Consider the following 22,630-nt stretch of genomic DNA (forward strand, 5'->3'; position numbering starts at 1 on the left):
GGCTAGTTACAGGGAGGGGGGGGCTAGTTACAGGGGGGGGGCTAGTTACAGGGAGGGGGGCTAGTTACAGGGGGGGGGGGCTAGTTACAGGGGGGGGCTAGTTACAGGGGGGGGCTAGTTACAGGGAGGGGGGGCTAGTTACAGGGGGGGGGGGCTAGTTACAGGGGGGGGGGGGGCTAGTTACAGGGAGGGGGGGCTAGTTACAGGGAGGGGGGGCTAGTTACAGGGGGGGGGGGCTAGTTACAGGGGGGGGGGCTAGTTACAGGGGGGGGGGCTAGTTACAGGGGGGGGGGGGCTAGTTACAGGGGGGGGGGGGGTAGTTACAGGGGGGGGGGGCTAGTTACAGGGAGGGGGGGCTAGTTACAGGGGGGGGGGGGGGCTAGTTACAGGAGGGGGGGCTAGTTACAGGGAGGGGGGCTAGTTACAGGGAGGGGGGGCTAGTTACAGGGGGGGGGGCTAGTTACAGGGAGGGGGGGCTAGTTACAGGGAGGGGGGGCTAGTTACAGGGGGGGGGCTAGTTACAGGGAGGGGGGCTAGTTACAGGGGGGGGGGGGCTAGTTACAGGGGGGGGGGGGGCTAGTTACAGGGAGGGGGGGCTAGTTACAGGGGGGGGCTAGTTACAGGGGGGGGGCTAGTTACAGGGAGGGGGGGCTAGTTACAGGGGGGGGGGCTAGTTACAGGGGGGGGGGCTAGTTACAGGGAGGGGGGGCTAGTTACAGGGGGGGGGGGGGGCTAGTTACAGGGAGGGGGGGCTAGTTACAGGGGGGGGGGATAGTTACAGGGAGGGGGGGCTAGTTACAGGGGGGGGGGGGCTAGTTACAGGGAGGGGGGGCTAGTTACAGGGAGGGGGGGGGTGGCTAGTTACAGGGGGGGGGGCTAGTTACAGGGAGGGGGGGCTAGTTACAGGGGGGGGGGGGGGGCTAGTTACAGGGGGGGGGGGCTAGTTACAGGGAGGGGGGGCTAGTTACAGGGAGGGGGGGCTAGTTACAGGGGGGGGGGGGGGGCTAGTTACAGGGAGGGGGGGCTAGTTACAGGGGGGGGGTAGTTACAGGGGGGGGGCTAGTTACAGGGGGGGGGGGGGCTAGTTACAGGGAGGGGGGGCTAGTTACAGGGAGGGGGGGCTAGTTACAGGGGGGGGCTAGTTACAGGGGGGGGGGCTAGTTACAGGGAGGGGGGCTAGTTACAGGGGGGGGGGGCTAGTTACAGGGAGGGGGGGCTAGTTACAGGGGGGGGGGGGGGCTAGTTACAGGGAGGGGGGCTAGTTACAGGGGGGGGGCTAGTTACAGGGGGGGGCTAGTTACAGGGGGGGCTAGTTACAGGGGGGGGCTAGTTACAGGGAGGGGCTAGTTACAGGGGGGGCTAGTTACAGGGAGGGGGCTAGTTACAGGGGGGGCTAGTTACAGGGGGGGGGCTAGTTACAGGGGGGGCTAGTTACAGGGGGGGGCTAGTTACAGGGGGGGGCTAGTTACAGGGGGGCTAGTTACAGGGGGGCTAGTTACAGGGGGGGGCTAGTTACAGGGGGGGCTAGTTACAGGGGGGGCTAGTTACAGGGGGGGCTAGTTACAGGGGGCTAGTTACAGGGGGGGCTAGTTACAGGGGGGGCTAGTTACAGGGGGCTAGTTACAGGGAGGGGCTAGTTACAGGGGGGGCTAGTTACAGGGAGGGGCTAGTTACAGGGGGGGCTAGTTACAGGGGGGGGCTAGTTACAGGGGGGGCTAGTTACAGGGGGGGGTAGTTACAGGGGGGGGGCTAGTTACAGGGGGGGCTAGTTACAGGGAGGGGCTAGTTACAGGGGGGGGGCTAGTTACAGGGGGGGGGATAGTTACAGGGGGGGGGGGGATAGTTACAGGGGGGGGGCTAGTTACAGGGGGGGGGGATAGTTACAGGGGGGGGCTAGTTCTCCCTGGGTAGCTTGTTACTCTACTAGAATAAAAAGATTGGATGGAAACCTGGTTATTTTAAGAACAAAATCCATGTGATGATCGGGGCGACACTAGCCTCGTCGCCAAACGGTAGCAATAGGATAATGCCTCAAGAAAGATTGAACCGAAACACTTGGCCTGTTGCACGTTTTGGCAGGTAAGGCTGGCTCATTTAAATGTATGTCAAATCTGCAGCCTTCTCATCATTAGGATAATGTAGGAAAAATCTGCATCCTTCTCATCATTAGGATAATGTAGGAAAAATCTGCATCCTTCTCATCATTAGGATAATGTAGGTTATTTATAAATATGGCAGTCAGTTAAAACTCCATCTACTGATCACATTGTTTCCATGGTTTCGCTTTAGCAGTTAGCTTCTCATCTAATCATCTCGGAATTTGGCCCCTCCACTATAAGGCAAGACAAGACTGCCGTTTTGTTTCACACTGGAAGCAAACAAAGAGCTGGCTAAAAATAGTTTGTTTAATGTCTTGGAATTAAGATATAGTCCTGAATTAGTTAGTCAGCAGAGAGTTAAAGCGACAGTACAAAAGTGCAGAATGAACCCTGTTTTTTTATGGACACAAATAATCAATAGTCGTTCCCTGTACACTGCTATGCTATATGTGTACCATATAGTGTCCCGGGGCATCACGCAAACCTATTTGACCACAGTAAAAGTCCAGCAACACTTCCTGTCCAGCAACACTTCCTGTCCAGCAACACTTCCTGTGACCTAGCGTTTATTTCTAACTTCTCTGTTTGCTACAGAAAATGGTGTACGGTGCAATATGTATGTCCAATATGAAAATCAGATTGGATTCAAACCGATAGTCCACTCTTTCAAGGCAGCAGAACGAGCAGTGTTGCTCCTTGGGGTGTAAACTCTGGTGGATTTGGAAAGCAGAAGTGCTCCTGTGTAGAATGGACACCCATGTTACTGTGACACAACGTACAGAGAAGTGTGTACAGTGCAGTAAAACAATCACTATGAAGCAATATAAATGTCCCATATGAAACATCGTGCAATATGAATGAGCTAATTAACAATGGGATTTAAAAGTGTTTCCTAAAGTTGATTATTATAATCATTATTATTAAATATATTATTAATGTTATTACTGTTATTATTAATAGTAGCATTATAAGTCATGTTTAGTTATTTATATTACTGATGTTACCATGACAACTATCTAGTGATCATTACTTGTAATGCTGTTAACAATATCAATGCTATAATATTATTTGTGCTATAAAGGCAATTAACTTTTTTTCCGTTTTTTATGTTGTTAATTAAACAACATTCTAAATCTGCACAACATTTCCTCATAAAATGTTATACATTTGGCCCATTTGTTTTATTATTTTTATCCTCTTCATTGCCGGAGTTTTATTTTTAGGTGAAATTGCAGAGGTGACGGTTTTATTTTTGCTAGGTCTTGCTTATTCTTGTTTATTATTGTTGGCGGAATGGAGGTCTAATCTCGCTCTTGAATTTTTACGTGACATTTTTGGAATCAACTCAGTCTGTCAAAATCGGAGACCGCTCAGAGATCAGAATTCCGTTGAAAGGGTCAATGAGGGAGTTCTATTCCACTGGTCTGGATTAAACCGGGCAATGGCCCGGCACGTCATCGGCGAAAGCGGGGAGGGAGGAGCGCTCGTTTCAAATCAAACAATCTACGCCGCCCGGTCATGTTGCTAACAAGGCAGCATGGTGCATCGTCTAACTAGTTTTCACTGGGAAGGTATATACAGCGTTTTTTATATTTAAAAAAAAAAGTCACTTTTGCATGTGAAAAAACAGAATCCTACTCATCACTTATCACTCCTCCACGTGCTTAATTAAGTCACTTCTGTTTTTAGCCGAGTTGAAGCGGGGAACCTGGCTCATGCGCGGGAGGCAGCCCGGTTTCAATGAACACAATCACTTTTCACCTGGGGTAAACTCCTCCCGCGGGGTAAACCGGGCCAGATAAACAAACGCCCTCAATGACTGGATAACGCCGCGCACTGTCATGAAAAACTTTTATCTAACCACTCCAGAAGTGATGGAAGCAACGAGAATGAGTGTCCAACGAACCTCTGATTTTACAATGAATTAATTAAATTCTTAATGATTAGCAAATTACTGGACAATCATGTATTTGTTCCTCTTTTATTTTAATACAAGTTTGGCATTTCAAAATCATGATTTTGTTAGCCTACCTTATTCTCTAACGAGACAAGGGAAATTAAATACAATCTCAGTTTTACAAAGTACATACATTTTCCCCTCAAATATCATTCCAGAGTATTTTTGGACACAGTGGGCACAATGGCAGTTAGTTAAGAGCTTGTTGTGTAATAGCTGTGAGTCATTTGGGTAAAGCTTGTCTAAATCCTAGATGACTAACGAGTTGCTGGAGATATTTTGGTCGTATTTGTTCTGATCCAGCCTCATACGGGCTTGCGTCCCAAATAGCACACTGGCATCCATTACTTTTGACCAGGGCCCTATGGCACCATATTCCCAACAAAGGGCTCTGGTCAAAAGTAGTGCACAATGGGGTCCTGGGTTCAAAAGTAGTGCACTATATAGGGAATAGTGTGCTATTTTTTGGAGGTGGAATAGTCTCAGAGGCCGTTTACGATGAAGTAAACTCACAGGAATGTGTGGCAAAAAACCCCTGGGAATGTCGAATCCTGTGTAAGAAGATGGAGTGAGTAGAGCAGGGTGGGATGAAGAGATGCAAAAGGTCAGGAAAGACGGAGGGGAGGTATAAAGGAATGTTGACTGATTTTATATGTTGTGTTTTGGCAGACACTGCCCTCTGCTTTAATAGATGATTGAATTACAGTCCTGTCTTTCGGGAAAACATTTAACAGACATTTTAACTGTCTAACATACACACTCTATGAGGTAATGATAACTTAAAGGACACAAAGTTATTGATGAATAGCAGAAAGGAGATTTTGAGAATTTTGTCAGAGCTTTTCCTCTAGATGATATAGATTTAAGTCTCTGTGGTTTAATGTGCAGCATGTAGTTTGTCGTGAAGTTATTACATACAGGAAATGTTTAAAAAATAAAAAAGACTACAAATGCTAAATGAGTTAAAATCAAATCAAATTTCAAATCAAATGTATTTATAAAGCCCTTCTTACATCAGCTGATATCTCAAAGTGCTGTACAGAAACCCAGCCTAAAACCCCAAACAGCAAGCAATGCAGGTGTAGAAGGACGGTGGCTAGGAAAAACTCCCTAGAAAGGCCAAAACCTAGGAAGAAACCTAGAGAGGAACCAGGCTATGAGGGGTGGCAAGTACTCTTCTGGCTGTGCCGGGTGGAGATTATAACAGAACCTGGCCAAGATGTTCAAATGTTCATAAATGACCAGCATGGTCAAATAATAATAATCACAGTAGTTGTCGAGGGTGCAGCAAGTCTGCACCTCAGGAGTAAATGTCAGTTGGCTTTCCATAGCCGATCATTGAGAGTATCTCTACCGAGTGTTAACTCTAGAGAGTTAAAAACAGCAGGTCTGGGACAGGTAGAATGTCCAGTTGTAATCTAGAAAGATTTATTATTCCCTGAAAATATTGTTGCAGGCAGCATGACTGACTGAGCCTCAGCCCCGTCAACGATGACAGTATTTACACATTAAAATGAGCGTGGGCTTTTCCTTTTCATTGAAGAGACAATCTGTCCTTTGTATTGTGGCCCAGGCCAGTCATGCATGTGGCTGTGGAGTTTATCTGACCATGTGACTCAGCATGAATCCCTTCCATGGGTAGCGTCTCATATGGCACCCTATTCCCTATGAAGTGCACTACTTTAGACAAGAGGCCTATGGGCCCTGGTCAGAAATAGGACTCTGGTCAAAAGTAGTACACTATATAAGCAATGAGGTGCCATTCGCGGCACGGGCCAATGATTGTGCTGGACTTGGACTGACTACATGGGCACATTTCCTAATGACAAAAGACAAGTGAACTGCCAATTTCAAAGGGCATTATTACAGGATCATAGGATGAATGCCAGGGGTAATGATGCCAAGCCCTACTATAGTATAGATGCCAGGGGTAATGATGCCAAGCCCTACTATAGTATAGATGCCAGGGGTAATGATGTCAAGCCCTACTATAGTATAGATGCCAGGGGTAATGATGCCAAGCCCTACTATAGATGCCAGGGGTAATGATGTCAAGCCCTACTATAGATGCCAGGGGTAATGATGCCAAGCCCTACTATAGATGCCAGGGGTAATGATGTCAAGCCCTACTATAGATGCCAGGGGTAATGATGCCAAGCCCTACTATAGATGCCAGGGGTAATGATGCCAAGCCCTACTATAGTATAGATGCCAGGGGTAATGATGCCAAGCCCTACTATAGTATAGATGCCAGGGGTAATGATGCCAAGCCCTACTATAGTATAGATGCCAGGGGTAATGATGCCAAGCCCTACTATAGTATAGATGCCAGGGGTAATGATGCCAAGCCCTACTATAGTATAGATGCCAGGGGTAATGATGCCAAGCCCTACTATAGTATAGATGCCAGGGGTAATGATGCCAAGCCCTACTATAGTATTGATGCCAGGGGTAATGATGCCAAGCCCTACTATAGTATAGATGCCAGGGGTAATGATGCCAAGCCCTACAATAGTATAGATGCCAGGGGTAATGATGCCAAGCCCTTTCACAATGTCTTCTAGAATCCGTTTTACCCATTCCCCTGTCTGTCACTATGTCTTCTATAACCCGTTTTATCCATTCCCCTGTCTGTCACTATGTCTTCTAGAACCCGTTTTACCCATTCCCCTGTCTGTCACTATGTCTTCTAGAACCCGTTTTACCCATTCCCCTGCCTGCCTTTCACTATGTCTTCTAGAACCCGTTTTACCCATTCCCCTGTCCGTCTTTCACTATGTCTTCAAGAACCCGTTTTACCCATTCCCCTGTCCGTCTGTCACTATGTCTTCTAGAACCCGTTTTACCCATTCCCCTGTCTGTCTTTCACTATGTCTTCTGGAACCCGTTTTACCCATTCCCCTGTCTGTCACTATGTCTACTAGAACCCGTTTGACCCATTCATTCCCCTGTCTGTCACTATGTCTACTAGAACCCGTTTTACCTATTCCCCTGTCTGTCTTTCACTATGTCTTCTAGAACCCGTTTTACCCATTCCTCTGTCTGTCACTATGTCTACTAGAACCCGTTTTACCCATTCATTCCCCTGTCTGTCACTATGTCTACTAGAACCCGTTTTACCCATTCCCCTGTCTGTCTTTCACTATGTCTTCTAGAACCCGTTTGACCCATTCCCCTGTCTGTCACTATGTCTACTAGAACCCGTTTTACCCATTCATTCCCCTGTCTGTCACTATGTCTACTAGAACCCGTTTTACCCATTCCCCTGTCTGTCACTATGTCTACTAGAACCCGTTTTACCCATTCCCCTGTCCGTCTGTCACTATGTCTTCTAGAACCCGTTTTACCCATTCACCTGTCTGTCTTTCACTATGTCTTCTAGAACCCGTTTTACCCATTCCCCTGTCTGTCTTTCACTATGTCTTCTAGAACCCGTTTTACCCATTCCCCTGTCTGTCACTATGTATTCTAGAACCCGTTTTACCCATTCCCCTGCCTGTCTGTCACTATGTCTTCTAGAACCCGTTTTACCCATTCCCCTGTCTGTCTTTCAGTATGTCTTCTAGAACCCGTTTTACCCATTCCCCTGTCTGTCACTGTCTTCTAGAACCCGTATTACCTATTCCCCTGTCTGTCTTTCACAATGTCTTCTAGAATCCGTTTTACCCATTCCCCTGTCTGTCACTATGTCTTCTATAACCCGTTTTATCCATTCCCCTGTCTGTCACTATGTCTTCTAGAACCCGTTTTACCCATTCCCCTGTCTGTCACTATGTCTTCTAGAACCCGTTTTACCCATTCCCCTGCCTGCCTTTCACTATGTCTTCTAGAACCCGTTTTACCCATTCCCCTGTCCGTCTTTCACTATGTCTTCAAGAACCCGTTTTACCCATTCCCCTGTCCGTCTGTCACTATGTCTTCTAGAACCCGTTTTACCCATTCCCCTGTCTGTCTTTCACTATGTCTTCTGGAACCCGTTTTACCCATTCCCCTGTCTGTCACTATGTCTACTAGAACCCGTTTGACCCATTCATTCCCCTGTCTGTCACTATGTCTACTAGAACCCGTTTTACCCATTCCCCTGTCTGTCTTTCACTATGTCTTCTAGAACCCGTTTTACCCATTCCCCTGTCTGTCACTATGTCTACTAGAACCCGTTTTACCCATTAATTCCCCTGTCTGTCACTATGTCTACTAGAACCCGTTTTACCCATTCCCCTGTCTGTCTTTCACTATGTTTTCTAGAACCCGTTTTACCCATTCCCCTGTCTGTCACTATGTCTACTAGAACCCGTTTTACCCATTCATTCCCCTGTCTGTCACTATGTCTACTAGAACCCGTTTTACCCATTCCCCTGTCTGTCACTATGTCTACTAGAACCCGTTTTACCCATTCCCCTGTCCGTCTGTCACTATGTCTTCTAGAACCCGTTTTACCCATTCCCCTGTCTGTCTTTCACTATGTCTTCTAGAACCCGTTTTACCCATTCCCCTGTCTGTCTTTCACTATGTCTTCTAGAACCCGTTTTACCCATTCCCCTGTCTCTCACTATGTCTTCTAGAACCCGTTTTACCTATTCCCCTGCCTGTCTTTCACTATGTCTTCTAGAACCCGTTTTACCCATTCCCCTGTCTGTCTTTCACTATGTCTTCTAGAACCCGTTTTACCCATTCCCCTGTCTCTCACTATGTCTTCTAGAACCCGTTTTACCTATTCCCCTACCTGTCTTTCACTATGTCTTCTAGAACCCGTTTTACCCATTCCCCTGTCCGTCTTTCACTATGTCTTCTAGAACCCGTTTTACCCATTCTCCTGTCTGTCTTTCAGTATGTCTTCTAGAACCCGTTTTACCCATTCCCCTGTCTGTCACTGTCTTCTAGAACCCGTTTTACCCATTCCCCTGTCTGTCTTTCACTATGTCTTCTAGAATCCGTTTTACCCATTCCCCTGTCTGTCTGTCACTATGTGTACTAAAACCCGTTTTACCCATTCCCCTGTCTGTCTGTCTGTCACTATGTGTACTAAAACCCGTTTTACCCATTCCCCTGTCTGTCTGTCACTATGTCTACTAGAACCCGTTTTACCCATTCCCCTGTCTGTCTGTCACTATGTCTACTAGAACCCGTTTTACCCATTCCTCTGTCTGTCTGTCACTATGTCTACTAGAACCCGTTTTACCCATTCCCCTGTCTGTCTTTCACTATGTCTTCTAGAACCCGTTTTACCCATTCCCCTGTCTGTCACTATGTCTTCTAGAACCCGTTTTACCCATTCCCCTGTCTGTCACTATGTCTACTAGAACCCGTTTTACCCATTCCTCTGTCTGTCACTATGTCTTCTAGAACCCGTTTTACCCATTCATTCCCGTCTGTCTTTCACTATGTCTTCTAGAACCCGTTTTACCCATTCCCCTGTCTGTCACTATGTCTACTAGAACCCGTTTTACCCATTCCCCTGTCTGTCTTTCAATATGTCTTCTAGAATCCTCTACATATTCATTCACCATATATATATATACACACACGTCCTATACATTCCTATCCTGATACAGAAATGCAAATTCATTTAAACATAATTAATGTGTGAAGTCCCAATGATATCTCTGTAACCTTTCTTTGTATTTTCTAAATAAGCATGAATGACAAAGACACATTTAAAAGGGGAGGAAATTCAGTATTAACCCAATAACTCCAGATAAATAGTGCTACATTTAAATAAAGCTGTTAGAAAAGCCAGTATTTATAAAACACTTAGTCAACTATTTAGGCCATGATTACAACTTATTAACATCGAATCAAAATCACAAGGAGTAAAATACCTTGCTTTACATAAATAAATAAAAATACTCAAAATCAATATAACCAACCCCAATAAATATTTAATTTAGAAAAACATTCACACTGACTTCTGATCAGGTTTAAATTAAAGCCGTATGAAGGAAAAGACATGGCAGATCAGCACATGAAATAAGAATGACAAGCTCCTGTTATTAACTGGGATTTCTGAGTGGCAGACAGTCAGACGCATTTATAAAAAACAAACATTCATTTGTAAAAGGAGGAAAACAGAGTTTGTAAAGTTGCCACTCCTCTGATAGTTCTGCTGGAGAAAGGATCTTTGTCTTTTGGATGACAGGCTGAGGAACAAAGAGGCCTGTGAGATTCCCATGACGAGGTTGTTATTGTTATTGTGGAACATCATCATTCACTTTTAAGCCTTTTGTACTGTTGTCCATGGAATGAGCCGCCCAAACTCAAGGGACAATTCAACACAAATAAGTTGTGTTCAAATCAAATGAGCCGATTTCTATTTGATTCAATTCAAAACGAGCCGATTCAGTTAAATTCAGCCCTTGTCTTATTGGTCCAGATCCAGCGTGTCGAGCTCCTCCTCTACCTCGTCCAGGTCATCTCCAGTGAACAGGTTCTCGTCTACAGGGACATCCTCCGTGTCCTCCTCCGTGTTCCCCTCTCCGTCCACTCCGTCCTCCTCCACCTCTCCACCACAAGCCTCACTCAGTTTGTCTGCATGGAGGAGAAGAGCAGCAGAGGGATTTATTCAGCGATGTGAAACGGTCCAAAAAATAAACGTTGACAGTCCCCTATTTAAAACATGATCTATACTATACATTTCTATCTGAAAGTTCTGTAACGTTGCACTCTCCTGAACAGACCCCAGGCCACGTGCCAACAATATCAGTGGATGAAGTGATCATTGAAACCAGCAGAACCCCCCCCACCGCCCCACCTGACTATGCCTGGTCAGATAAAATGATTACAACAGGAAATGAGCAGAACAGTTTCTTTGATGGAAACTTTTGGACGGACAGACATCCTGTGAAAAAAGCAACAGAAGTGAAGGTTATCAACGTGTCGGGACGGACAGACATCCTGTAGAAACAGTTAGACAAGGAGACGGACAGACATCCTGTAGAAACAGTTAGACAAGGAGACGGACAGACATCCTGTAGAAACAGTTAGACAAGGAGACGGACAGACATCCTGTAGAAACAGTTAGACAAGGAGACGGACAGACATCCTGTAGAAACAGTTAGACAAGGAGACGGACAGACATCCTGTAGAAACAGTTAGACAAGGAGACGGACAGACATCCTGTAGAAACAGTTAGACAAGGAGACGGACAGACATCCTGTAGAAACAGTTAGACAAGGAGACGGACAGACATCCTGTAGAAACAGTTAGACAAGGAGACGGACAGACATCCTGTAGAAACAGTTAGACAAGGAGACGGACAGACATCCTGTAGAAACAGTTAGACAAGGAGACGGACAGACATCCTGTAGAAACAGTTAGACAAGGAGACGGACAGACATCCTGTAGAAACAGTTAGACAAGGAGACGGACAGACATCCTGTAGAAACAGTTAGACAAGGAGACGGACAGACATCCTGTAGAAACAGTTAGACAAGGAGACGGACAGACATCCTGTAGAAACAGTTAGACAAGGAGACGGACAGACATCCTGTAGAAACAGTTAGACAAGGAGACGGACAGACATCCTGTAGAAACAGTTAGACAAGGAGACGGACAGACATCCTGTAGAAACAGTTAGACAAGGAGACGGACAGACATCCTGTAGAAACAGTTAGACAAGGAGACGGACAGACATCCTGTAGAAACAGTTAGACAAGGAGACGGACAGACATCCTGTAGAAACAGTTAGACAAGGAGACGGACAGACATCCTGTAGAAACAGTTAGACAAGGAGACGGACAGACATCCTGTAGAAACAGTTAGACAAGGAGACGGACAGACATCCTGTAGAAACAGTTAGACAAGGAGACGGACAGACATCCTGTAGAAACAGTTAGACAAGGAGACGGACAGACATCCTGTAGAAACAGTTAGACAAGGAGACGGACAGACATCCTGTAGAAACAGTTAGACAAGGAGACGGACAGACATCCTGTAGAAACAGTTAGACAAGCCAGGCAGTGCCGAGGTCTGGCAGCGAACCGGTCTCCTGACGCCACTGTGATCCCGGCGTGATCCACCTCTTTAGGAATAAACCTGGCCACATCAATGTCCAGGAAGTCTTCAGCATCCACTACCTGTCAGAGAAGCATAGACTTAAATATTAGATGTATTAGTGTTCTATATATGATACTAATCTACCTATTAAAACCAAGTGACCATTCAGGACAGAAAACAAACAAGGAAGTCCTAAGAGTTGTAGAACTACATATAATACATATCTATTGTCAAAGTGACATTACACTTCATTAAATTATAACTTTGTTATTTAATTTAATCTGTTATCCCATCTAACAGTAAAATTTACCTCATCACCATCGTCGCCTTTGGTATCATCTGCCTCTTCATCATCGTCATCAACCAGGTCGGGGCGGAACTCAAAACCCTTCACGACCACTCACCTGGAAGAGAGAGACGTTTTCACACCATATACACTGACTGGACAAAACATTAGGAATACCGTGCTAATAATGGGTTGCACCCCCTTTTTCCCTTAGAACAGCCTCAATTCGTTGGGGCATGGACTCTACAAGGTGTCGAAAGCGTTCCACAGGGATGCTGTCCCCATGTTGACTCCAATGCTTCCCACAGTTGTGTCAATTTGGCTTGTTTAGCCTTAAAAGCCGGTGCGCCTGGCACCTACTACCATACCCCGTTCAAAGGCACTTAAATATTTTGTCTTGCCCATTCACTCTGAATGGCACACATACACAATCCATGTCTCAAGGCTCCTCCCCTTTATCTACACTGATTGAAGTGGATTTAACAGGTGACATTAATAAGAGATCATAGCTTTCACCTGCTCAGTCCATGCCATGGAAGGAGCAGGTGTTCTTAATTTTTTGTACACTCAGTGTATAGGACAATGTTCAGGGCAGGACATTTCATTCAAGGGGTTTTGTCACCACCCGGTGGTAGGAGAAGAGGTGGCTCATGTGCTTCAGTGTATATTTAAATATTGTCCTTCCTCCCAGGCTATACAGAGGGCACGTAAATACTGTATTTACCAATACATTACAAATACCTGGATCAACATGAGCTCAAAACAGAGACCCAGAAACCAATGACGTCTGCTAGATATACTCAAGGTTTCTGTACCAGACTTATTATTGCTCCTATCTCAAATAACAATAACGATTAACCTAGTAGCAACTCACGCCCAGTGACCTGCCTGCTGAGAAATCAGCCCTCTTCCTCTCCAAGTCCTGCTCATCCTTAGCGATCCTCTCCTGTCTCTTCCTCTTCTTCCAGGCTAGGAACGTCTCCAGAGTGATACGGGTGACGTTTGGACCCAGGGCTGATCGCTGCAAATATAGATGATTAAAACAATGTTAAGTGTTTTTTGTCACAGACATTTTGGTAACAAATAGCCATTAATACACCATTTAGAGACTATGAATAAATACATATGACATTTTTTTGTTGTTGTAAACATTTCTAAAAGGAAACATGGTCATAAAGTCTTATTACCAACATTTACTTCAAAACTCTAGTACATTAGGAATGATCCTAGACAGAATGACAGATTATGTTTCACAACTCCAGTACATTAGGAATGATCCTAGACATAGAATGACATAGATTATGTTTCACAGCTCTAGTACATTAGTAATGATCCTAGACATAGAATGACATAGATTATGTTTCACAACTCTCGTACATTAGGAATGATCCTAGACATAGAATGACATAGATTATGTTTCACAACTCTAGTACATTAGGAATGATCCTAGACATAGAATGACATAGATTATGTTTCACAACTCCAGTACATTAGGAATGATCCTAGACATAGAATGACATAGATTATGTTTCACAACTCCAGTACATTAGCAATGATCCTAGACATAGAATGACATAGATTATGTTTCACCACTCTAGTACATTAGGAATGATCCTAGACATAGAATGACATAGATTATGTTTCACCACTCTAGTACATTAGGAATGATCCTAGACATAGAATGACATAGATTATGTTTCACCACTCTAGTACATTAGGAATGATCCTAGACATAGAATGACATAGATTATGTTTCACCACTCTAGTACATTAGGAATGATCCTAGACATAGAATGACATAGATTATGTTTCTATGGGAATGATCAACCTACCTCATTCTCGATCAGCTCCTCCAGTGAGATCTCTTCCTCCAGATTCTCTTCTTTCGTCTTGTCCTTCCTGAGGACGAACCCGGCAGGAAGAGCATGGCGGTACATACAGCTGTCTCCTCCCCCGGGACAGACCCAGAACCAACCATACTTGTTGTTCTCTATGGCATCCAGGAAGTACTTACAAACCTATGGGAGAAAACATCACTTCAGTCCACCTCGTAGAAGAGCAAAGCATTGGAACAATAACAAACGCTGTTAGTTACAATATGTAACACGCATTGTAATAGGTAACATGTAACAATATGTAGGTTAACAGAGATCCTACAGGTCATTCTATGGACTAACAAGCATGTAACAACAAGCATGTAACAAGCATGTAACAACAAGCATGTAACAAGCATGTAACAACAACCATGTAACAACCATGTAACAACAAGCATGTAACAACAAGCATGTAACAACCATGTAACAACCATGTAACAACGAGCATGTAACAACGAGCATGTAACAACAAGCATGTAACAACAAGCATGTAACAACAAGCATGTAACAACAAGCATGTAACAACAAGCATGTAACAACCATGTAACAACAAGCATGTAACAACCATGTAACAACCATGTAACAACAAGCATGTAACAACAACCATGTAACAACCATGTAACAACAAGCTTGTAACAAGCATTGTTACAATATTTAGCCTTCCAGTAATTTGTTTGTTGATACGTACAATCTGAGTTTGTTGAGTTTTGGCTTTCTTCATCTCTGCCTCTCCGTGTTTCTTGTTGACGACTTCCTCAAGCTTCTTCTCATCCCAGTTGTCCATGGAGTCTATAACAGATTGAAAATACATACATGTCGCATCACAACGAACAATCATCAAAGTGCAGATAAGTTCATTCCCTGACACTGTGGTGGGCAGCATGTCACATCACAAACCTGATGATATATGCATAGTTTATAACATCATTTACAAATGAAAGTTAGGCTACAAAACGGCGTCAACAAGCCTATAAACTGTAATCATAGAGACAACACGCTTACCTTTTTCCCCAGGTCTTCATCTCTGCCATCGACATACAGACTGCGCTTTTCACACTTCCTCTCGAGAGTCAGGTCGTGGGAGAACTTACACTTATCTCCCTCGGTACACTGGTCTCGCTTGAAGAAAACACAAAGCACAGATTTGGGATCCATACCTGACAACAAGAATTAGGAGACAATGGGGAAAAATAATTAGGAGACAAGGGGAGGAAGAATTAGGAGACAAGGGGAAGAAGAATTAGGAGACATGGGGAAGAAGAATTAGGAGACATGGGGAAGAAGAATTAGGAGACATGGGGAAGAAGAATTAGGAGACATGGGGAAGAAGAATTAGGAGACAAGGGGAAGAAGAATTAGGAGACATGGGGAAGAAGAATTAGGAGACAAGGGGAGAAGAATTAGGAGACAAGGGGAAGAAGAATTAGGAGACAAGGGGAAGAATAATTAGGAGACAAGGGGAAGAAGAATTAGGAGACAAGGGGAAGAAGAATTAGGAGACAAGGGGAGAGGAAATGAAATAATAATAATAATAATAATAAATGGGTGTAATATACTGTAGCCTTTCTCAAGGAACCTCAGGCAGCCTTGTGGTTAGAGCGTTGGGCCAGTAACCGGAAGGTAGCCTAGTGGTTAGAGCGTTGGGCCAGTAACCGGAAGGTAGCCTAGTGGTTAGAGCGTTGGGCCAGTAACCGGAAGGTAGCCTAGTGGTTAGAGCGTTGGGCCAGTAACCGGAAGGTAGCCTAGTGGTTAGAGCGTTGGGCCAGTAACCGGAAGGTAGCCTTGTGGTTAGAGCGTTGGGCCAGTAACCGGAAGGTAGCCTAGTGGTTAGAGCGTTGGGCCAGTAACCGGAAGGTAGCCTAGTGGTTAGAGCGTTGGGCCAGTAACCGGAAGGTAGCCTAGTGGTTAGAGCGTTGGGCCAGTAACCGGAAGGTAGCCTAGTGGTTAGAGCGTTGGGCCAGTAACCGGAAGGTAGCCTAGTGGTTAGAGCGTTGGGCCAGTAACCGGAAGGTAGCCTAGTGGTTAGAGCGTTGGGCCAGTAACCGGAAGGTAGCCTAGTGGTTAGAGCGTTGGGCCAGTAACCGGAAGGTAGCCTAGTGGTTAGAGCGTTGGGCCAGTAACCGGAAGGTAGCCTAGTGGTTAGAGCGTTGGGCCAGTAACCGGAAGGTAGCCTAGTGGTTAGAGCGTTGGGCCAGTAACCGGAAGGTAGCCTAGTGGTTAGAGCGTTGGGCCAGTAACCGGAAGGTAGCCTAGTGGTTAGAGCGTTGGGCCAGTAACCGGAAGGTAGCCTTGTGGTTAGAGCGTTGGGCCAGTAACCGGAAGGTAGCCTAGTGGTTAGAGCGTTGGGCCAGTAACCGGAAGGTAGCCTAGTGGTTAGAGCGTTGGGCCAGTAACCGGAAGGTTGCTGGATCGAATCCCCGAGCTGACAAGGTAAAACTGATGCTGTTCTGCTCCTGAACAAGCCAGTTAACCCACTGTTCCACAGGGCGCCGATGTCAATTATGGCAGCCCCCCCCCGCACCTCTCTGATTCAGGTTAAATGTAGAATACATTCAGTTGGACAAGCTATCCCCTTTTCAATCTAACTTCAATGATGTACCATTGACTTTAAGAGAATGAGAGGCAGTTATGTCGTTTTACAACTAGGGTATGGAGGGGTGTGAGGAACAATTTGAAAATAATGTAGGCCTATTAGAGCCTTTTTTTAAAACACTGCCAAGAATTCTATCACTCCATCATAAATAGTCCCAGTATCTTTCGGCGACTTTCTGTGCAGCCACAACAGGCTTGAAAAGCTCATTCAACTCTTCCAGCTCCTTCTTCTTATCTCCTTCAGCAGCTGCGACCTGATAACATCCCGCACAGACACACAAAGTGTCCCAACTTTGTAGGTTGGGACACAAAGGTTCAGTCACACCAAAAGTAATATTGGGGACGGGGGAAGGAGCTACAGTGCCTTGCGAAAGTATTCATCCCCCTTGGTGTTTTTTCCTATTTTGTTGCATTACAACCTGGAATTTAAATGGATTTTTATTTGGATTCCATGTAATAAACATACACAAAAATAGTTCAAATTGGTAAAGTGAAATTAAGAAAATAACTTGTTTAAAAAAATAATAACTGAAAAGTGTTGCGTGCATATGTATTCACCCCCTTTGCTAAGACGCTCCTAAATAAGATCTGGTGCAACTAATTACCTTCAGAAGTCACATAATTGATTAAATAAAGTCCACCTGTGTGCAATCTAAGTGTCACATGATCTGTCACATGATCTCAGTATATATACACCTGTTCTGAAAGGCCTCAGTCTCTGCAACACCACCAAGCAAGCGCAACAGGTCAGGGGCAAAGTTGTGGAGAAGTACAGATCAGGGTTGGGTTATAAAAAATACCTGAAACTTTGAATATCCCACGGATCACAATTAAATCCATTATTAAAAAATTTAAAGAATATGGCACCACAACAAACCTGCCAAGAGAGGGCTGCCCACCAAAACTCACAGACCAGGTAAGGAGGGCATTAATTAGAGAGGCAACAAAGAGACCAAAGACAACCCTGAAGGAGCTGCAAAGCTCCACAGCGGAGATGGAGTATCTGACCATAGGACCACTTTAAGCTGTACACTCCACAGAGCTGGGCTTTACGGAAGAGTGGCCAGAAAAAAGCCATTATTATTATTATTATTTATTTTTTAAAGGCACGTGGGAGACTCCCCAAACATATGGAAAAAGGTACTCTGGTCAGATGTTACTAAAATTGAGCTTTTTGGCCATCAAGGAAAACGCTATGTCTTGTGCAAACCTAACACCTCCCATCACCCCGAGAACACCATCCCCAAAGTGAAGCATGGTGGTGGCAGCATCATGCTGTGGGAATGTTTTTCATCGGCAGGGACTGGGAAACTGGTCAGAATTGAAGGAATGATGGATGGTGCTAAATACAGGGAAATTCATGCGGGAAACCTGTTTCAGTCTTCCAGAGATTTGAGACTGGGATGGAGGTTCACCTTCCAGCAGGACAATGACCCTCTAAGCATACTGCTAAAGCAACACTTGAGTGGTTTAAGGGGAAACATTTAAATGTCTTGGAATGGCCTAGTCAAAGCCCAGTAAATCAAATGATACAACCCCCCCCAAATATGCCAACGGGGGTGAATACTTTCGCAAGCCACTGTCGTTAGGCCAAGTAAAGGTAGCTAGCTAGTGTTCCCACCTGTCGTGCGTTCTGCTGTCCATGCTTGACGTGATGAATTACAGTTTTGATGAACTTCTAGTGCTTGGCTCCTTTCTTGTTCTTCAGTCCAAATGTCTTGTCCTGGTGAATGTACAATCAGCAGACTGGTCATATTTAGGCTAACTACCTGACACATTGACTCCCAAGATGACTCCCAAAAGATTCAGTCATGTCTCAGGACAACACGATCAATCAACCAGTATGATCTGCCTCCTGAACAACAGTGATGGTCAGCTAACTGTTTTTGGCGTTAATTAATAAACATGTAGCTAGCTAGCTAACTAGCTGGTATCTAGACAGATGGCAATACAAGAGAGCCAGCTAGCAGTTGTTGCATAACAACTAGCTAACGGTAGCTTTAACCCTGATCCTCACTTCTTACCTCAATAATATTTTCCTTCTTCTTCTCTTGGGTCTTCTTACTACCTGCTGCCCCTGATGCCCGGCCAGATTTCTTCAGAGGCATGTCGGTTTAAAATGTTAAAGAAATGAATCCAACCGCAGCTAATTAAACGTGATGTTGTTGCTATTTTTTAGCAAATCGGGTTAACCACAGCAGATACTGTCAGTTGAATAGTAGCACATGCATACACCGCAAAGTGGGCAGAAGGTAACGGGGTGTACGCTGTTACGCCTTGATCACACCAATAGTGCGGAAAGGCGCTAAATTTGTGACGCAGAGTCATTTGGTTATGTGTGCAACAAAAAAAGTGAAACAACATTCAATTTCTGCTACTATTTATGTCAAACCGTTTTTAACACATACAGTTTGATGCATACGTTTCTAGAAATCCAATTTATGCATCACACAGAACGCACGACAACTGCCTCTGCCACTCCACGCTCTAAGGCATTAGCAGCGTTCCATTAGAAATGAATGTGCGTCTGGTTTGCCAAAATGTAATTCACGGTCGGTGGGATCGAGGCGTTAGCGTAGTCATTTAAAATATAATTTTTATTTACCTTTATTTAGCTAGGCAAGTTAGTTATTAAGAACACATTCTTATTTTACAATGACGACCTAGCGTAGTCATTTACGTTTAAGTAGTAGCAAAGACAGGGTTAGAAACTTAAAAGCCTACAGTAAATAAATAGTTTCCCTCCCCTCAACAATATTTCTAATTGCACGTTAATATAGATTCATATTTGTCCCATCATGGAATATTTGTATGTGTCTGAACAAAATAGAGCCCCACAGTGGAGGTGTCGTAATACCCATAAAACTTAGCGGTCAAACAGGAAAATGGTTCCAATAGTTTCCCACCATTCATTTTCCCCCATTTTAGAAACACTTAAAATAAGGGCTGTGTTTCATGTAGGCTAACCCTGGCATGACGTTTCGATAGCCATGTAAATCTCTCTCGGACAAAGGTCACTTTTATCAATATATTCGGCTGTATATACTATCAGATTTGAAAATGCTCATTAGCATCAAAGTAGACATCGTGCAAGACTACAAATCCCTGCAAGCTCCTGCACATCATCTTTCGCTGACACCTTTACTAACAAGTATTTATTTTTTATTTTTTTTATTTTTTTTTAGGGGGGTGGATCAGCTTAATATTGCGGAAAGAATGTTGCCTCCAATGTAATTGTCTGCATCATTTCCAATCCCCCATATTTTTTGGGGTAAATATATATATCCATTCACGTATGCATACATATACACATATATACATACACATACCTACATAGACATACATACTTTTTTTAAAAGAGTATACCTTTATTATTATTCCCTGCAAACCCTACCACCGATCCCCCAATTGGAGTAAACTGATAAACATTTCTGTTTTTACCTTCAATTTATACATCTTATACACATTTACAGACACAGTCTACTTTATAATAGTTCTCTCTTGTTTGTTCTTAGTTCTTCCTCTATTTCTGTTGTCCATCCAGTTTGATTTCCACTTGTAACTGTGCTATTTCACAATAGCTCCGCACCTATACACATTTCACAGATCCCGTATGCCCTACATTGTTTATCTTGTTATTAGTCCCACCCTTCAGCTCCACTCAACCTTTCCCATCTATCTTCCAACATCATCCATTTCGGATTTTTATTTGCCATATATTTTTCAGCTGTGCTGTGATGCTTCACAAAAGATTTGAATCTTCCTATTCTCATAGCTTCCACGGATTGTAAATTAAAAATAAACATTTTTGCTAAAATAATTATTATATTATTGATTGATTGACTATGGCTTTTCAAATCCCCCAGTATTGCTATCTGTAGCGTTAGTTCTACGCAAATGTTGCAATTCTTCAACCATTCCTGGACCTGTGACCAAAAACGAGCTACATGCGGACAATACCAAAATAAATGGTCTAATGACTCTGCCTCCTCACAGCAGAATCTACAGAGCTGAGAAGATTGTATCCCCCATATATATAACATTCTATTAGTTGAAAGAATTTTGTACAATAATTTAAATTGAAAATTCGAAGTTTTGAATCCGGCGTTGTTTTGCGTATCAATTCATAAACCATGTGCCATGGAATGGGTACATCGAAAATCTCTTCCCAACTATTTTGCAATTTATATGGCACAGCTGTAAGTTTTTTGGTCCTTAAATGAAATTGGTATATGTTTTTATTTATCACACTTTTCTTTAACCATTTATGTTCTTTAATATAAGGCCTAACAAGTATTGTGTCAATGTAAAACTTGCACAAGACAGTTAACAGAATTGTCAATTTAAAGAAATGTTGCCAATTTATTCATTACTCAGTTTAGCTAACAGATATCTGGTGCAGTCCATGAGGAGGAGATGCACTGCAGTACTTAATGCAGCTGGTGGCCACACCAGATACTGACTGTTACTTTTGATTTTGACCTCCCCTTTGTTCAGGGACACATTATTCAATTTCTGTTAGTCACATATCTGTGGAACTTGTTCAGTTTATGTCTCAGTTGTTGAATCTTGTTATGTTCATACAAAAATGTACACATGTTAAGTTTACTGAAAATAAACGCAGTTGACAGTGAGAAGACATTTTTTTGCTGAATTTATATATTTCTTGTAAGATAAAAACATCAACAACATAAACAACTTGTTACTTTCTCCCCTGTTGTGTAGCAAGAGTTATCGGTCTAGCAGGGACAGTACAGGTGATACCTGTTGTGTAGGGAGAGTTATCAGTCTAGCAGGGACAGTACAGGTGATACCTGTTGTGTGGGGAGAGTTATCGGTCTAGCAGGGACAGTACAGGTGATACCTGTTGTGTGGGGAGAGTTATCGGTCTAGCAGGGACAGTACAGGTGATACCTGTTGTGTAGGGAGAGTTATCAGTCTAGCAGGGACAGTACAGGTGATACCTGTTGTGTGGGGAGAGTTATCAGTCTAGCAGGGACAGTACAGGTGATACCTGTTGTGTGGGGAGAGTTATCGGTCTAGCAGGGACAGTACAGGTGATACCTGTTGTGTGGGGAGAGTTATCAGTCTAGCAGGGACAGTACAGGTGATACCTGTTGTGTAGGGAGAGTTATCAGTCTAGCAGGGACAGTACAGGTGATACCTGTTGTGTGGGGAGAGTTATCGGTCTAGCAGGGACAGTACAGGTGATACCTGTTGTGTAGGGAGAGTTATCGGTCTAGCAGGGACAGTACAGGTGATACCTGTTGTGTGGGGAGAGTTATAGGTCTAGCAGGGACAGTACAGGTGATACCTGTTGTGTGGGGAGAGTTATAGGTCTAGCAGGGACAGTACGGGTGATACCTGTTGTGTAGGGAGAGTTATCGGTCTAGCAGGGACAGTACAGGTGATACCTGTTGTGTGGGGAGAGTTATCGGTCTAGCAGGGACAGTACAGGTGATACCTGTTGAGTGGGGAGAGTTATCAGTCTAACAGGGACAGTACAGGTGATACCTGTTGTGTGGGGAGAGTTATCGGTATAGCAGGGACAGTACAGGTGATACCTGTTGTATAGGGAGAGTTATCGGTCTAGCAGGGACAGTACAGGTGATACCTGTTGTGTAGGGAGAGTTATCAGTCCAGCAGGGACAGTACAGGTGATACCTGTTGTGTAGGGAGAGTTATCGGTCTAGCAGGGACAGTACAGGTGATACCTGTTGTGTGGGGAGAGTTATCGGTATAGCAGGGACAGTACAGGTGATACCTGTTGTGTAGGGAGAGTTATCGGTCTAGCAGGGACAGTACAGGTGATACCTGTTGTGTAGGGAGA

General features: G+C 44.3%; 1 protein-coding gene across 1 annotated transcript; it reads right to left on the bottom strand.

Moving 5' to 3' along the window:
• Positions 1–11,092: 11,092 nt before the first annotated feature.
• LOC139547266 (zinc finger CCCH domain-containing protein 15-like) lies at positions 11,093–18,908 on the bottom strand. The gene is made up of 8 exons (XM_071356326.1): positions 18,825–18,908; positions 16,966–17,054; positions 15,215–15,367; positions 14,897–14,999; positions 14,167–14,352; positions 13,209–13,355; positions 12,359–12,452; positions 11,093–12,128 (listed from the first exon to the last, which is right to left on the bottom strand). The coding sequence occupies exons 1-7, from the start codon at positions 18,906–18,908 to the stop codon at positions 12,429–12,431; spliced, it is 786 nt and encodes a 261-aa protein (XP_071212427.1). The 3' UTR covers positions 11,093–12,128; positions 12,359–12,428.
• Between the last annotated feature and the right edge of the window lie 3,722 nt (positions 18,909–22,630).

This window comes from Salvelinus alpinus, chromosome 20, assembly GCF_045679555.1.
Source record: "Salvelinus alpinus chromosome 20, SLU_Salpinus.1, whole genome shotgun sequence".
Classification (NCBI taxonomy): Eukaryota; Metazoa; Chordata; class Actinopteri; order Salmoniformes; family Salmonidae; genus Salvelinus; species Salvelinus alpinus.

Coding starts and splice junctions, on each gene's coding strand:
- LOC139547266 (XM_071356326.1), bottom strand. CDS start 18,908: ATGCCTCTGAAGAAATCTGGCCGGGCATCAGGGGCAGCAGGTAGTAAG. Junction 15,000..15,214: donor AGAGATGAAGACCTGGGGAA/AAAGGTAAGCGT, acceptor TCAATCTGTTAT/AGACTCCATGGACAACTGGG. Junction 14,353..14,896: donor AAACTCAACAAACTCAGATT/GTACGTATCAAC, acceptor TTTCTCCCATAG/GTTTGTAAGTACTTCCTGGA.